Raw genomic sequence first — 17,636 nt, 5'->3', positions numbered from 1 at the left:
ACTGGACCATAGTCCACTTCTTGCCCAGAGCATCTCAAAAGAAATTCATCCTCTTCTCCAGACGATAAATGTATCGAGACTGTGACATCCACCATGTTCATCTCAGACTGAGGTTTCTTCAATGCTTGATGGAGAGAGAACTCACAGGCTCTAACAGCATTTCTAGAAGGACCGGATATATTTTACTTCTGTCCATTTGAGAATTTTTAGCTTTCATGTGGGCCACATGCTTCTTTGGAACAGCATCTAGTTTAATTACTTAAAGTCTTTTTACTTTCTCTTTGTCTGTAATGTACAAAATAATTTCTGACAGCTACTCTATTCCCTTTTTGATTATTTTCCAATCATTAAACTTGCCTTCTCTCTTCCCACCCTCTATTCTCCTCACCACACTTTCTCATTAAAAATCCTCTCAACAGTTATTTATACTTTTCACTACAACTTGGCTCAGGTGGAATCACTTCCAAAATAAAATTCTTTCCTATTCTAGTGTAAGTGTTAATGTCAATAAAATTAAGCTCCTCTTTTCCACCGCCTTCCTTGCGCTACGTATTCATCTCCATAATCTGTGTTTCGCTGTGCTAAATTTGATGTGGCTTGATTGATAATAGATTTCAATCAAAATATTCTCATTTTGGTTTTGGCCTGTGCAGATAATTAAACTGTATGGTGTAAAAACCGAACCTTTAAAATTTTTCTTTACTCATATTTGTGGTCTGGAAAAGATTGTTGTAAAACCAAGGACTGTGGAAGGAAGTGCTGCATTTTTGTAAACTCGTTCCTCACTGAGAATTGCGAGCAGTGAGAAAAGTCAGATAAGGTGGTGCAGCATCAGAATGTGTGCACACAAAGACATCTGACCAGGAACAAGTAGCTGATTGGTTTCTGCAATTGTAACCAATTGTGGATGCAAAGGATTATCAGCCTGACAATACTCCCACTGGTTCCTGAACAGCCAAACAATTTGTGGATGTGAACGATAAAGGGCGGAGATTTTTCAGATAGGAAGAAACTGGGTCTCTCACTCTTTCTTATGCAGCAAAGCAACTCAAGTTGGAAACTAGTCAGCTTTCTCTTCTATATTTGCTGTAAACTGATAACTCTAGCCAGTGACTGAAAGACTGAACAATTAACGTGTAAATCCCTGTGAACCCTCATTCTCCTACTTACTTGGATTACACTATTCTTTCAGGTCAACCCCATTGTGATCCTGTACATCTGTGAGAGGTGACCAATAACTACAGTAAAATGCTCAGACGCTTCATACCCTCCTTTATTTTGTACTCTAGCTCAATGTCTCCAATCTCTCTCAGAATCACCTACTGCAAATGTGATTTATCTTTTTTTATGTACTCATTTACAATAAGCACTTAAACACTGGACAAAATGTTAAGTAATTACTGTGTCAAGCTTGTGCATGAAACACAAAGTTAGCAACCAGGTACAGCAGGTAATCGGGAGGGTTAATGGAATTAGATTAGATTCCCAACAGTGTGGAAACAGGTTCTTCGGCCCAACAAGTCCACACCGACCCTCTGAAGAGTGACCCACCCAGATCCATTTCCCTCTCACTAATGCACCTAACACTATGGGCAATTTAGAATGGCCAATTCACCTTACCTGCACATCTCTGGATTGTGGGAGGAAACTGGAGCGCCCGGAGGAAACCCACACAGACACGGGGAGAATGTGCAAACTCCACACAGACAGTTCCCAAAGGCTGGAATCGAACCTGGTCCTGTGAAGCAGCAGTGCTAACCACTGAGCCACTGTGCCCCACCCCAATCTTGGCTCTTATTTCAAGGGGGTTTCAGTATTAGAATAGGGAAGTCTTACTGCAACTGTGCAAGCCACAGGTAAGACCACATCTGGAGCCCTGAGAGCAGTTATGTTGCTTTATTTAAGGAATGATATTATTTAATTGGAATGATCTGCGATATGGAGGTGTTGTCTTATGAGCAAAGGCTAAACAAGTTAGGCCTCAACTCATTGCAGTTTAGAAGAATGAGAAGTGATCTTATTTAAATATACAGGATTCTCAAGATAAATGCTGAGAGGGTATTTTCCCTTATGGGAGAGTCTATGGGACCAAAGGACATGGTCTCAGAATAAAGGGGTGCTAATTTATGACTGAATTCAGGAAGAATTTGTTCTCTCTGAGGGCTGAGAGTCTTTTGAACTCCTTGCCACACAGAAGTTTTGGGTCAGAGATCTTGTGTATATTTAAGGCTAGGAGAGACAGATTGTTAATTAGTGGGGGAATAAGGGTTATGGGGAAAGGGCAGGAAAGTGGATGTGAGAAATGTCAGATCAGCCATGATACTATTGAATAATAGAGCAGATCAAGGGGCCATACAGCCTGCTACTGTTCCTTATGGTCTAAGCTTACACAAACTGCTACAAATAATGAAACAAATAAAAAGCAGACCTCCCTCACCCCACCTTTGCTCCTGTAATTTAATTCCAACTCATCAAATTCAAATGTTCATGATTCATTTTGTTACAGCAACTCTGTCAAATATTCTCTAAAATTCACAATTGATTCTAACACTTCAACGTTAAGGGCTGCACTTTTCAGTTTTTTAACAGCATCAAGCAATATCATTCCACAAATTACCAACTTGGTATAATCTCCACTAAAAAAATTACCTTTGTTGCTTTTAGGTTTAGTAGCATTCTCAAAGTCACAAATTTGGTCCCAGCTGTCACGAACTGCCTCAGGTGTCATTTGTTGATCTTTCTGCCTTACTGTAGCACCCAATGTTCGTTCCCAACGCACTGACAAAAATAAAATGCAGTCATAGAGTTAATGAGTCATAATAGAAATTATATTAATTGTTTTCAAGACTAACATTATAAGGTTTTAAAAAAAGCATTGTTTGAAATTCAGAATCCATTTCCAGACAATTCTCAATAACAATAGTTGACCAAGCAACTGTCCTAAAAAAGCCTAAAAATGCAAAAGGATTCAATTAAAATTCTAAATAAGCCGAGCGTTCAAGTATGTTGCTGATATTAGGATTCAAATACATCACTTGGTTGAAACAACTTAACATAAATACATTAATTATAAAGCCAGTCTTGCAAAATAAATAAAGTTCACTGAATGCATCACTGCTCGACACTAAATGAATTTGGCCCTAGCCACACTACATTTTCATGGAGTTGGAGAGACTGCATGGAAGATTGAAAGCGCCTCAAATTGTAGATTCTCAGCAGTAGCTTTCAAGATTGCGGGTTGGTTCATGTTAAGAGCCTGCACCACACTTCCCCAACCTGGCTGGCTCCTTTGCAGGCATCTGCAGGTCCTTGTACCTCAATTTTCATGTATGCAAACCAGGTTTTCAAAGATCCATGGCTCAGGACACTCAGGATATGCCAAGATTCATAGTCTAAATATGGCAATGTTTTGAAATGCAAGTTCAAATGCTTTTACACATGCATCCTGCGCTGAGTTACGCCACCCTGCCACCTGTCCCACATGGTTCCCATTAGGTCACATGCCTAGTTTCAACCCCACTATAATGTGCCTTGTAGCTTTCATGTCAAGACATAGCCTTCTGCCAACTTCCCATGTCAAGCTATAGCACTTCCATGTCTTTCATCTGCAATACAGCAACAATGAACCTAAGAGCTCAATAGGATATGTAGGTTTGTGTTTTAATTAACCATTCAGAACTTCTCATTGTTTAAAAAAAACCTGCCTTATACTGTTAGCCATAAGTGACAATCACTCAGACACTTCAAAACATCAATGACAAAAACAACTACTTGAATGTCTCTATCCTAGGTGAATAAATATTGTACAATTAAGAAAATTCAAAAATTGGAGCTGTCAATCAATCATATTCTTCCCTAGGACGTAACAGTTTCAACACTAGTGGATGTTTAAACTCATAATCTAGAATGCCTAGTGAGGGTATTATTGGCCTGTTGTAAAAATGACATTTTACTCCCATTTTTTTAAACCATTCTGCTGTCACTATAACTTTCACACTATGTACGGAGGGTGTGTGGGGGTGGGGACACAGCTAAACATGGAGATATTATGAGTGTGAATGGGATTAGAGATTATCATGCGGGGGTGGGGGGAATATGATGGGATGAGTGAAGGATACAGTTTGCCATGGGATGCACGGAGTCATTGGAAGGTTAGATGCACGTGGCATGGGAAGAGCGCAACAGCTCATGGATGTGGGAAATGAGAGCTGCAAGACTTTACATTTCTCTGTAAAATTGAGACAACGTCCTACAGCATCAAGGTAATTCACATAAACATCTCACTTCAACACTCTTCAACCTGCAGCTGCTTCTGAAATTTTTCCTAGGTTAGCCCACATCACTGCACTGAAAATCTAATCTATGTGGACACTTCCTATCCCTTCTGGCACTTGAGAATTTTCATGACTCCCGCTAATCATCTCAAAAAGAAAATATAGCCAACTAAGACTGTATAAACATTCACAAAATATACTCTGGGTGGGAGATATCAACGTCCATCCACAACATGGCTCAGCAGCACTACTGATCGCACTGGTCAGGTCACAAAGAACATAGCTGCTAGACTGGGTCTGTGGCAGGTGGTGAGGGAACCAACAAGTGGGAAAAACATACTTGACCTCATCCTTACCAATCTCAGATACATCTGTCCATGGCAGAATGTGTACGACTAACCACCAGACAGTCCTTGTGGAGACAATATCTTGATTTCACATTAAGAATAACCTCCATCATGTTGTGTGGCACTACCACCATGCTAAATGAAACAGACTTCAAATAGATCCAGCAACACAAGACTGGGCATCCATGAGGTGTTGTGGGCCATTACAGCAGACCTGTGCTCCAGCACAATCTGCAACCTCATGGCCAGGTAGATCCCCCACTCAACCGTTGCCATCAAGTCAGGGGACAAACTTTGCTTCAATGCAAAGTGTCAACCCGATAAAGCTACCAAACAGGACTACTTGCGTACCTAACAGCATAAGCAGCAAGTGGTGGACAGAGTTTAGCAATCCCACAACCTATGGATCAGATTGAAGCTCTGCAGTTCTGCCACATCCAGTTGTGAATGGTGATGGGTAATTAAACAATTCACTGAAGGAAGCGGTGCCACAAATATCCCCATTCTCAATGATGGAAGAGCCCAACCCCACAGGCACTGAATACTGCACAGGATATGGGCTATGACAACACTCAGGGCAATAGTAATGAAGACTTGTGCCCCAGAACTTGCTGCTCCCCCAGCCAAGCTTTTCCAGTACTGTTACAACATTGGCATTCAGCCAACAATGTAGAAAATTGTCCAGGTAAATCCTGTATCCAAAATGTAGAACAAATCCAACCATTTTGTCAGTCTATTCTTGATTATCAATAATATGATTGAAACTATCATCAATCGTGCTATTAAGTAGTACCTGCTCACTGATGCCCAGTTTTGGTTCAATGTGGGACATTGCTCCTGATTGTATTGGTTCAAACATGGACAAAAAAAAATAAACTCCAGAGGTGAGGCGAGTGTGACAGCCCTTGACATCGAGGCCGAGTGTGCCATTAAGGAGTCCGAGCAGAAGTGCAGTCAAAGGGAATCGGTGGGCAAAAGTTTCATTGATTACAGTCAAACCTGGCATGCAGGAAGATGGTTGTGACTATTGGAGGTCAGTCATGCCAGCTCCAGGACATCTCTGCAGGAGTTCCTCAGGGTAGTGTCCTCACCCCAAGCATCCTTAGCTGCTTCATTAATTACTTTCCCTACATCATAGGGCAGAATGGGGATGTTCACCAACAATTGCACAATGTTCAGGACCATTTTCAACTCCTGAGGTACTGATGCATTTCATGTTCAAATGCAACAAATGGACAATATCGGCATTTGGGCTGACAGTGGCAAGCAACACTCACTCCACATAATTCCAGGCAACGACCATTTCTGATAACTGACAATCTAACCACCACGTCTTGGTATTCAATGGTATTACCATCACTGAATCCCCAGCTATCAACATCCTGTGGGTTACCATTGACCAGAAACTCAACTGGACTTGCCATATAAATACAGTAGTTACAACAGCAGATCAGAGGATAGGAATACTGTGAGTAGCTCAGCCCCTGAAACCCCAAACTCCAATCATCAGTAAGGCACAAGTTAGAAGTATGACAGAATACTCCCCACTTGCCTGGATGGGCGTAACTCCAACAAAACTCAAACTTGAGACCATCCAAGACAAAGCAGCCCACGTGATTGGCACCACATCCACAAGCACTCACTCCCTCCACCACCAATGCTCAGTAGCAGCAGAATTGCAGAAATTCAGAGATCCTTAGACAACACCTTCTAAACTTACAACATCTTCTATTTAGAAGGACAAGTGCAGCAGACACATGGGAACACCACCACCTGCAAGTTACCCTACAAGCCAATCCTGGAATTCCCTCCCTAATGGTATTGCAGATCTATCTACAGCACATAGACTGCAGCAGTTCAAGATGTAGCTCACCACCATTCTCAAAGGCAACTAGGGACTGGCAATAAATGCTGACCAGTTCATGACATTAAGTAATAGAAAAAAAATTTTTACAAAAGAATCTCCATTTATAAACTTCTTAATTATCCTATAAATTTGTCTCAGTCTAAAGCATTCTTGCCGCAGAAGCAAGAGACTATAGCATCAAACTTCGCTCAGACTACAGCACTTCATCTAACCCAACATTTCAATTTACTACTGAAGCAATGTTGCTTGTGGAGTTGATGTCAAACCAAGATGCCAACTGTCTGTTACAGGGGACACAAAGGAACTCCTGATAACTTCTAAAAGTAGCAAGATGCCTGCATCCTTGCCAATGTTTTACTGAGCAGCACCACATTTATTGTTCGAGTATTCATGCTAAACAAGTATTGGAAATCACATTTTCTTACAAAATAGTGAATAAACTTGAGATTTCACTGGAGTCAAAATGCTTTGCAATGAAACATGAAGTTACGCAAATGATTACTTTCCTTATCAACATTTTTAAAAATTACATTTCTCTCAAAGCTCATCACAGCTAGAAGTCCCTACCAAAGAAACTGGAATATGGAAACTGCACATCAAAAGCTGATCTTTCATATCCTCTCTTCCAACTGTTTGCTATGATCAGTGGAGAACCTCTCACTATTTAAGATATACTTGTGAACTGACAGAGAAAGCCAACCATGATTGATTTCCTTTTCTTGTAACATGGTAAACTAAATGGAAACTATTGCCTAAAAAACACATTTAATGATCCAGAAGCTAGATTAAGATAAATATTAAATCTTAAATATCATAGATCAAAAAACATGAATGAAATTTCATTCCTCTTAGGACTAATAACCAGAAATATATTTAGATTTTTCTACAAGAACACAAGAAAGACAAACAGAAGCAGATCATTCAGCCTTTCAATCCCACTGATAGCTGATGTACTTCAACTCAATTGTCCTGCACAATCCCACAATTCCTTGAGGTTCTATTATGTTGCAACCTATTGATCTCAGTCTTGCACCTGCTAGCAAAAGAACCTCTGCAGCCCCCAGGGCAGAGAATTTCCAAGTTAAGATATTCTTCCTCATCCCAGTCCTAAATGGCCTGCCCTATTATGCTGAGATTGTGTCCTCTGGTTCTAGAACCATTCTCTGCCCCCACCCACCACACTAGCCAGAAGAAACACTCTTCAAGCAACTCACCTGTTAATGCTTGCAAAAATTTTATGTTTGAATAAGATCGCCCCTCATTTTCCTAAACTTCAGAGAAAATTATCATCATACATTTAATCTTTCCTCATAAGGCAATTCCTACATCTCAAGAATTAGTTTGATGAATCTCTGTGGAACTCTTTCTCCAGCAAGTTAACTTCCCTTGGGTTAAAGACACTAAACTATACACAATACATTGAGCATGGTCTTTACCAAAGTGCTACATAATTTCACCAATACATCATTACACTGATGCTAAAATCCTTTTATAATAAAGATTATTAGACTTATTTGCTTGCTCTACCTGTCTATTAACTTTCAGTAACTCATGAGCAAGGATACCAAAGTCCTTTGAAGTTCAACATTCCCAACCTCTCGCCATTTAAGGAATACATTTCTGTTTCCTCCTACCAAGATTGATAACATCATAGTTTTCCACAATGCATTCCATCTCCCACATTTTTGTCCATGCTTTATCTCTCTCAATCTCCTCGAAGCGCCTTTGCATCTTCCTCACATCTTACACTCCCAATGGTTTTGTCATATCTGCTAACTTGGAAATACTGCAGTTAATCAATCATATGTACTGGGAATAGTTGGGACTCAAATACTGATCCTACTAATCACAATCTACTAATGTGAAAATGGCCCATTTATTTTGACCATCTTTCATTCATTAACAATTTTCAGTCTATGCCAATATTCTTCCTAATCCCATGTGCTTTATTTTAGTTTACCGACATCTAATGTGGGACCTTATAAAAATTTAAATATACCACATTCATTCATTTCGCCTTCTCTATTCTGATAGTTACAGCTCCAATCTGCAAAAGGTTTATCAAGCATGATTTCACTTTCATAGATTTACACATATTCTGCTCAATCCCACTATTAACATCCAGTTGTCCCTATTAACATATTCATTATGTGGATTCCAGAATTTTCCCAGTGACTGAATAATGGCTTTTAAGTTTTTAACTCCCTTTCATTAAGAATGAGGACAGAACTTCGAACAATAAAATCCAGAATCAAATGAAACCTCAAATGTCCAAGATTACCACAGGAATTAAGATGGGATAAGGCCATTCAGCTTTTATAGTCCAGAAGGAAATAAAACATGGCCCTTGACAACAGCACAGAAAACACAAACATAAAAAACAAGAACTTGAGGAAGCCATTAGACCTTTTGTGTCTACTCTGCTATTCAGAATGGTCATCATTGATCATCTTATTCAGTACCAGTTCCCATTTTCTCCCCATACCTTTTGATCTTGTGCCCTAAGAACTAAATCTAATTCTGCCTTCAAAACATTCAATGTTTTGTTCTCAACTGTTTCCTGTAGCCAAGAATTCCACGGTGTTATCACCCTAGCTTGTTTCTCCACCTCCCCCCTCAACCCACAGAGGTGCTCGTGCGCACACACACACACCCCTTATGCATTCATTGTTTGATGATAGTTGTCAAAATGACTGTCTTAATCTTTAAGTTTCAGAATACGGGAGCTGGAGGCTGTGAAATGGAGGCATGGTTTGTCTTTCCTCGACAGATGAGCCAGAAAGGCAACTCTCTTGTAGTTGTAGCTGCTTGGAAAATCTGGCATAAAATTTTGAATTCCGGTTCACAGTTTAGCTTTTAACCAGTTGTTCCTGCTTGCTTTAAGAATGTGTTTTTTAATCATTATTTTGAATTCATTAAGGAAGCTTGGTGTGTATTTGTTTTGTTCTGGATAGTAGTAGAAAAGAGTGGAATTGATCATTTGAGTTATTGAATCATCAAATTTATAGTAATAGTAAGACTGATAGTGTAGGCTTGATTATGGGCACATTTCTCCCATCTCAGTCATCATAGTATTTGTGGTTAGCAAGATACATTAATGGATTGGCTGTAGGTATGTTAACATGTAATTTTTTTTTTTAAGTCTTCTTGCATATTTGAATCACCTGAATACTTAATGAAAAGTTTGTATATACTAAAAACTTATTACGTGACAGAAGGTGAAGGGAGTTGGGGGAAGAGAGAAAGCTAACGTGTCAAATATCAATATCAACATATTAGTGTCTGTCCTACAAATAAATATGGGTTCATCAAAATAACTGGTTAATGTTAGATTCTGCTGTTTCTAATAAAAAATGTTAGCTTCAAATATGAAAAGTATTTTAATTTGCATATACATATTTTAAAAATATACTCACCAACTAAAACTCTATGTAAAGCAGATACTATTCTGGCCTCTGTAAACCACTGTTTCGAATTCACACTTATGAGTATGTGATTAATAACATGCCAAATATTAAGAGAATAGTAATTTATCATCAAGAACAAGGTACCTCTCTTGTTCCATCTTTTTAAAATATTCACCTGCCAAAGCACTTCATGAGAAAATAAATTACTTAATAAAAAAACACCTGCCTTTAATGTTGATTTGACAAGAGTCTGAAAATATAGTTGCATTTATTCTCATGCCTGACCTACTATTCTAGTTAAAGCAAATTATGAATGCCATCTACCTAATATTGTAAAATGCTTGGTATATGGTACCACCAAGTAGTAGATTCTAGTCAAATGCAAATTTCACACCTATACACTCCATGCGCACAGACACACATACACAAACGCCTTCTGTACATACGCATGGAACTAAATGTCAAAGTTGTTGATTGTTAGCATGAGGACTCATAATTCAATTTCTTTCTCATTCAGGGATGAGCATATTAAAAAATAAAACAAAACAGAACTACTGATGCTCAAAGTCTGAAACAAAAAGTGCTGGAGAAACTCAGTAGGTCTTGTCACTGGACTCAAAATGTTAATATGGTTTTTAAGTCTACAGATACTGCCAGACCTGCGTTTCTTCAGCTCATGCTGTTTTAGCACAACAGTAAACAGGAATTTTGAACAACCACACAGAAATGGACTGACAACTCAAATAAAACAGCAAAGGTAACTTTTTTTTTGCCAGTTCAGGTAAAGAGCAGAGATAGACCAGGTTCCCAAATCCTGATCAGCATGGATGGGGCTGGACAGTACTAAGCTGGGTTGAAGAAACAGTTCCTTTGCTTTTGTCTTTGATGAAAAACACTTCTAAGCAGGCATTGGCCAAACATATGTGAAAAAAGGCTGGAAAACATGTTGATTTTCAATTCTCTGCTTTCTGGATAGGATTTTGGGGAATGAGGAGGAAGGAAAGAGCACATGTGTATCGGATCAATTAGTCTCAAGATTCACACAAACTCTCTCTCTGTCCTCTTTTGCATGTACAGACAAATGCCTCTTCCTTTCTTCCTCTCACAGACGTTGCCTCAATCTTCCTAACATTCACCAGTTCCCACACTTTTTCACACCGTCTCACACACACTTAGCAGGCTCGGAAAGTCTGCTCATCTATCTGGACGTTAGGTTGTCATGATTTGTCTCATCTTCCCACTATCCACCATGCAATTCATCCCCCAACCTAACAATTAACTTCCAGTCGGTGTTTCTCACACATCTAGCAGGGGGAGGCATCCCATCTCTTGCTGTGCAAATACCCCAAAAGCCTCAATGCCACCACTCTCTTTGCCAAGATAACAGGCAGAATGAAATTAGGGACCTTCGCACAGCTCAGTGTCCCTCTTAAGTCACTCCACTTTCGCATTCACTGCTGACAGCTCTACCAGCAGTAAATCGAGGTGTGAAACGGCCCCAGGCTGGAGGCACATCTTCTTGCAGTATTTTCTATATGTTCTTAAATGTATTTGGAACTGTGATCACAGACTGGATCAGACCACTCAATGGGCCACAGTTTGGCCTGCAGGCCATCCGTCAGACAAGCCTGCTGTAAGGATATTATATGTGGGGTTGGTTAGCTCAGTTAGCTGGACAGCTGATTTGCAGTGCAGTGTAACGCCAAAAGTATATGTTCAGTTCACACATTGGTTGAGGTTATTGTGAAGGACTCTTTCCACCCCCTTCCCAACTTCTCCCCTTGCCCGAGGTGTGGTGACACTTCGGCTAAACCACCACCAGTCGTCTCCCTCTAATGAGAGAGCAGCCCTATGTTATTCTGGGACTATAGTGATTCTAACTTTATACAGAATATACATTATGATATTAAAAAGCACATTTATATGCATACAAACATACTTTTTTGTTGATTATACACATAACATCCATATAATTATATTGTTTCACTGGGCAGATGCCATACAGTTTCTCAAGGCCAATGAAGTATTTTAATACCCAGATGTCCATGTGCCTTAGCAGATATACACAACCAGTGGAAAACTTAAAAAAACAGAATAAAGATGATTTACCCTTCATTAAAATGTAGCATACCCTTAAAGAATATGAACAGTTGCAGAACTTGAACATGGATGCTGATGTCTTAATGCTTAATTGCTTTAGGAAACATTAAAAGGTTGCAATCATTCAGAGATCAGCGCTGAGAGCGACATACTCAAGGCTTCACTTTTATGCATTCTAATTTCTCAGTGACAGTACTCAGATATGTGGCAGCTTAGATCTGCAAACAAATAAAAACTGATGAACAGATGGTAACTATAATGAATTTAAACTAAGAGAAGTCCCATGGGAAGTCAATCCCACCTTGGCAGGGTTGTCAATCTTAGTCGTAAACATTTGGAAAAAATGGCAAAGTCTTTTTGAAAAGTTGGAGGAAAAGGATTACATTATATTATAGATGCAATCAATGGAGAAATAAAAGAGAAGTTTTGCAGTTAAAGATAAAAGTACACAATAAAGCCTTATATGTGGAAGGTTACTTCTATGCTGAAAGGAAGGAGCCAGATATTCCACTGTGATTAAAAAGAAGTTGTATCTTGAATCTTTATCTTCTTTGTAATATTTTACTCTGGCAACAGCTATATAGAGTCTTGAGAACAACTGAGTTGAATGACCAGGCATGATTATGCTGAGCTCCTCTCGTCTATGTGTCCATACTATATTTAAATTGTGGTGCCCAGTACTGAACACAATACTGTAATGAGGCTGAACAAACATTTCGTGCAGGCTTAGTGTACTATCCTTGTTTTTGTGCTCTGCACTCTTTTCGATAAAACCTAGAACTGTATGCTTCAGAAAACACTCTTTAAACCTACCCTACTGCCTTAAAATACTTATGTACACTCAGGTCCGTCTGTTCCTGCACATGCTTTAGAACTGTGCCCACTATTTTACTTTGCGTTTGTACTTTCTTCATACCAAAATGAATCACTTCACAATTCTCTGCATTATATTTCATCAACAATAGTTTTCAAATTCTCACATCTTATTTAAGTCCTTATAAAATTCTACATTACCACCTCATGGTTCACAATACTCCCAAGTTTTGTATTGTCTGCAATTTTCAAATTGTCCTCTGTACAACAAGGTCTAAGCAATTACTATATATCAGGATTAGGAAATGTCAAAGCAACAATCCCCAGGTTACTCCACTATAAACATTCCTTCAGTTAAAAAGCAATCATTCACCACTACTTTCTTTTGCTTGTCACCCAGCCAATTTTGTTTCCCTTTTATCCCATTAGCTCAAAATCTGTCATGCAACATTTCAACAAACTATAATATGATCCCAGCTGATGTGAGCACTGGGCAAGTCAGATTTCAGACTGAAACCTAGCCTGATATACCATGTTTTGTTTATTTTTTTTCACTGAAACAGAAACATGCAATGCTGCAGATGCAGGTTTAACGACAAAACAAAAGGTTATCACACAAAATAAATAAGGATAAATTAGAATAAACCAAACAGCGCTCCTTTTGAACCTTATTTAAATAACTGAAATTCTCCAACTCACTGGCATCAACCCAAATCTGAGAAAGCAAATGAATAATAGTCACTCTCTACAAAGTTTCCATTCACTTTCCTTGGTTCAACTGAGTGTACCTCATCCAGTCCTGGTGCCCTTCAGTATAAATAACCTATCCAATTCTTCCTTCTTTCAAATTTAAGCGTCTGATCTGGAGTGGAACTACTTCCTTAGTGTTAACAGATAAAGTATTCATTAAGTTGCTCAGCCATATCCATCTGCCAACATGCGTAAACCCCATATTTCATCGTTAACCAGTATCAATCCTCCTTCAAAATCACCCTTTTACTATGTGGATATATTGGAATTCCCTTTATATTAGCTGCTAGTCCCTTCTCACACACATCCTTTCACTTCTTGCAGTTTTTCAATCCCCTTCTGAACCTTCTAAATTCATGAATATATTAGCCACCTGACATCAAGGAAATTTCTATTCAAAGACATTTATTTTAACTGTACCCAAAATATCTCATTTTTAACGGCAATCTACTGTTTTGCCTGTCAACCCTTACCTGGGTAAGATCCATTCTTTCCCAGGTCAGATGCATTCCAACACCACTGCAATTTGTTTTCCTCTGTTAATTATTCTTACTCTGAAGTGTTCCTTTTCCTATCACCAGAGTCCATTTAAACTTTATAATACAATAATCATTATCACCTAATTTATTTCTCTCCTGACACCTATTATGATCTCAGACAAGACTGCCAAATTTAAGTCGCAATCTGTCTTGAGACCAAAAATAGACAAAATATGAGATTCCAGATACTTACTAGTAGAATAAAGCCACAACATTCAATGGTTTTGAACAAACAAAATTAAACTTTATTCTACAAAGTTGGAACAGCAAGATTGTAATATACATACAACATATGTTCTCACATTCAAAATTAACCTAAGGCAAATACAAGTCACAGAAAGATTACGGTTGAACATCTCATAACAAATAACAAACTGTCTCCAAGGTCTATGCACCCCTGGATCCTGAAAATCGCACTCCTGCACAGCTCCAACTTTTCACAAACAGCATTCTTCATTAAGCCAGTACTGACAGGGGACATTCTTCCCCAAGCTTTCGGCTTGCTCACCTGCACCAACTAGTTCCAAACTAGCAACAATGCTGCAGCTTCCAAGTGCCAGCTTCACAGAACTATCCGTTACTCATGGATTCTTCTCTAAGCCCAACAACCCTGTACCAGAATTGTTCAGTTGCCTTCTCAGCAGTCCACTTCAACAGTACCATTGCTTTGCATGGAGTCTGTTTCTCTTTCTAATTCTTACACGGTCTTATTGCGTCTGACCAACTGACAAGTAATGCTTGAACCACTGGAAAGGATTCTGAGAGACAGGGTTTATGATTATTTGGGAAAGCATATTTTGATTAGAGATAGTCAGCATGGCTTTGAGAGGGGCAGGTCATGCCTTACAAGCCATATTGAATTCTTTGAGGATGTGACAAAACACATTGATGAAGTTAGAGCAGTGGATATGGTGTTCATGGATTTTAGTAAGGTGTTTGATAAGGTTCCCCATCATAGACTCATTCAGAAGGTAAGGAGGCATGGGATACAGGGGAATTTGACTGTCTGGATACAGAATTAGCTGGCCCATAGAAGATAAAGGGCGTAGAAGATGGAAAATATTCAGCTTGATGCTCAGTGACCAGTAGTGTTCTGCAGGGATCGGTTCGGGACCTCTGCTCCTTGTGATTTTTATAATTGACTTGGATGAGAAAGTGGAAGGGTTAGTTAGTAAGGTTGCCGATGACACGAAGGTTAGTGAAGTTGTGGATGGCAATAAAGACTGTTGGAGGTTGCAACAGGACATTGACAGGATGCAGAGCTGGGCTGAGAAGTGGCAGATGGAATTTACCTGGAAAAATGTGAAGTGATTCATTTTGGAAGGTCGAATTTGAATGCAGAAGGCAGGGTTAAAGGCAGTGTGGAGGAACAGAGGGATCTTGGGGTCCACATTGTGAGATACTGTGTTATGAAATTTTGTATTATTAATTCACTCACCAGCTTGCTACATTCATTAATACTGGGTTCTTGTTTATTCATTCATAATCCTTTACTAACCAGTTGTTTCACCCATTCATTCATAAAATCACAATTCTGTAATCTCCAAATTTAAAAATAATCTTTTCAAACCCATGACTGCATTTCCACACCTTATCAACATACAGAATAATACCATCCCTGTCAAGTCTATTAACTACCCATTAAATATCTTTTAACTGGGCCATTTCCCTTCTAAGAAACTAACTGACAAAACAGCGCTTGCATGAAATTGCATGAATGAATGAAACTCATACTGGCAAATAAATAAATCTCACCATACAGCTGCAGTAATCAGTTCAATATTCTTAATTCGTTTATAACTATTGCTAACTTAGACTGTATAGGCCTCGTATTTTTATAAACATTTATTAATTTAAAAGACAAAAAGATTGACATCTCTTGATTATGCAGCAAACTGGACAGACACCCTTAATCCCATCAGAAGTAACAGCCAGCACTTAGCACATGTTTTAACCCATCTCCTGTTTCCCAGGACAGAAGCCCTTCATTCTTTGTGTACTATAGAATGGAATTTTGATATATGTAAGAACGGTGTATAAAGGGGCTCTTGTAAGAACTGTATATCAGAATTCTATTGCCACCTCGAATGTGTGCTGTGATTGTGAATAAAAGAGGCTACTTTTGCCACTCACCGATTCTGGTCATTATTTGAACACAATCCCACAACGCCCATAAATCCCTCAAAGTTGCTACCCAACTTGATAGGGTAGTTAAGAAGGCATATGGTGTATTGGCTTTCACTAACAGAGGGATTGAGTTTAAGAGTCATCAGGTTATGCTGCAGCTCTATAAAGTCCTAGTTAGATCCCACTTGGAAAATTGTGTTCAGTTCTGGTCACCTCATTATAGAAAGGATGTGGAAGCTTTAGGGAGGGTGCAGAGGAGATTTACCCGGATGCTGCCTGAACAGGAGGGCATGTCTTATGCAGAAAGGTTGAGGGAGCTAGGGTTTTCTCATTGGAGCAAAGAAGGACGAGAGCTGTCTTGACAGAGGTGCACAAGATCATGAGAGGCATAGAGAGAGTGGATAGCCAGAGACTTTTTCCCAAGGCTGTCATAAGGGGAAATAATTTTAAGGTAGGTTTAAGGGAGGTGTCAGTGGTACGTTCTATACATAGGGTGTGGTGGGTTCGTAGAATGCACTACCAGCAGTGGTACATTAGAGTGGTGCTGAAAAAGCACAGCCAGTCAGGCAGCATCCGAGGAGCAGGAAAATTGACGTTTCGGGCAAAAGCCCTTCATCTACCAGCAGTGGTAGTAGAGTCCGATACATTAGGGACATTTAAATAACTGTTGGATAGGCACATGGATGATAGTAAAATGAAGGGTATGTAGGTTAGTTTGATCTCAGTAGGATAAAAAGTCGGCACAACATTGAGTGCCGAAGAGCCTGCACTGTGCTGCGCTGTTCTATGTTCTTGCTAGTGGATTTGTTGAATACTTCACAACTTGACTCCTGAAGAAGGGCTTTTGCCTGAAATGTCGATTCTCCTGCTCCTCGGATGCTGCCTGGCCTGTGTTTTTTCAGCACCACATTTTTCAACTCTTCCCTATTGCCAAGCAGAACCAAATGTAGCAACCACTGGAATGCAACTCAATGTGAATTAAATATTACTGACACTGAATACTAAGTTTTCTGAACATTATATAGTTTGTTGGCTTACACAGTACAAAATGGATACAAGAAAAAAGGGACTTAATACACATTTGATCCTCTTGGCCCAAACTCTTCCCAAGGAAGTCTAGCTCCGCTTCTTTTTTCATTGATCGGGAAATATGCTGAAGAAATTTATTCTGAACTAATGCTAGGAATTCTTACCCTTCTCTACTCTTTACACTACTACTATTCTAATCCATATTTAGATAATTAAAGTTCCATAAAAAGCTATAAAATGTTCCATAAAAATGATTTGAACCATTAATCTCAACAAATTTACAGATACAACCACAGTGTTGATTAGAATTGTGTGTCATAATTTTGACATAAATAATTAGCCATTGCAGCATTTCAGGAGCTAGTATTGCTGTGGATATGGAG

The 17,636-nt window shown here is 39.2% G+C and overlaps 1 protein-coding gene across 1 annotated transcript in view; it reads right to left on the bottom strand.

The window, feature by feature from the left end:
- Window positions 1–17,636, bottom strand: part of hsd17b4 (hydroxysteroid (17-beta) dehydrogenase 4) — a 141,548-nt gene that overhangs the window by 87,837 nt on the left and 36,075 nt on the right. The window contains exon 11 of the mRNA XM_072584307.1: window positions 2,650–2,778. Within this exon, the coding sequence (XP_072440408.1) occupies window positions 2,650–2,778 (129 nt within the window). The remainder of the gene's footprint in view (window positions 1–2,649; window positions 2,779–17,636) is intronic.

This window comes from Chiloscyllium punctatum, chromosome 2 (genome assembly GCF_047496795.1).
Source record: "Chiloscyllium punctatum isolate Juve2018m chromosome 2, sChiPun1.3, whole genome shotgun sequence".
In the NCBI taxonomy this organism is placed as follows: Eukaryota; Metazoa; Chordata; class Chondrichthyes; order Orectolobiformes; family Hemiscylliidae; genus Chiloscyllium; species Chiloscyllium punctatum.
Note: the sequence above shows the minus strand (reverse complement) of the source record. Positions and strands in the feature narration are given on the sequence as shown.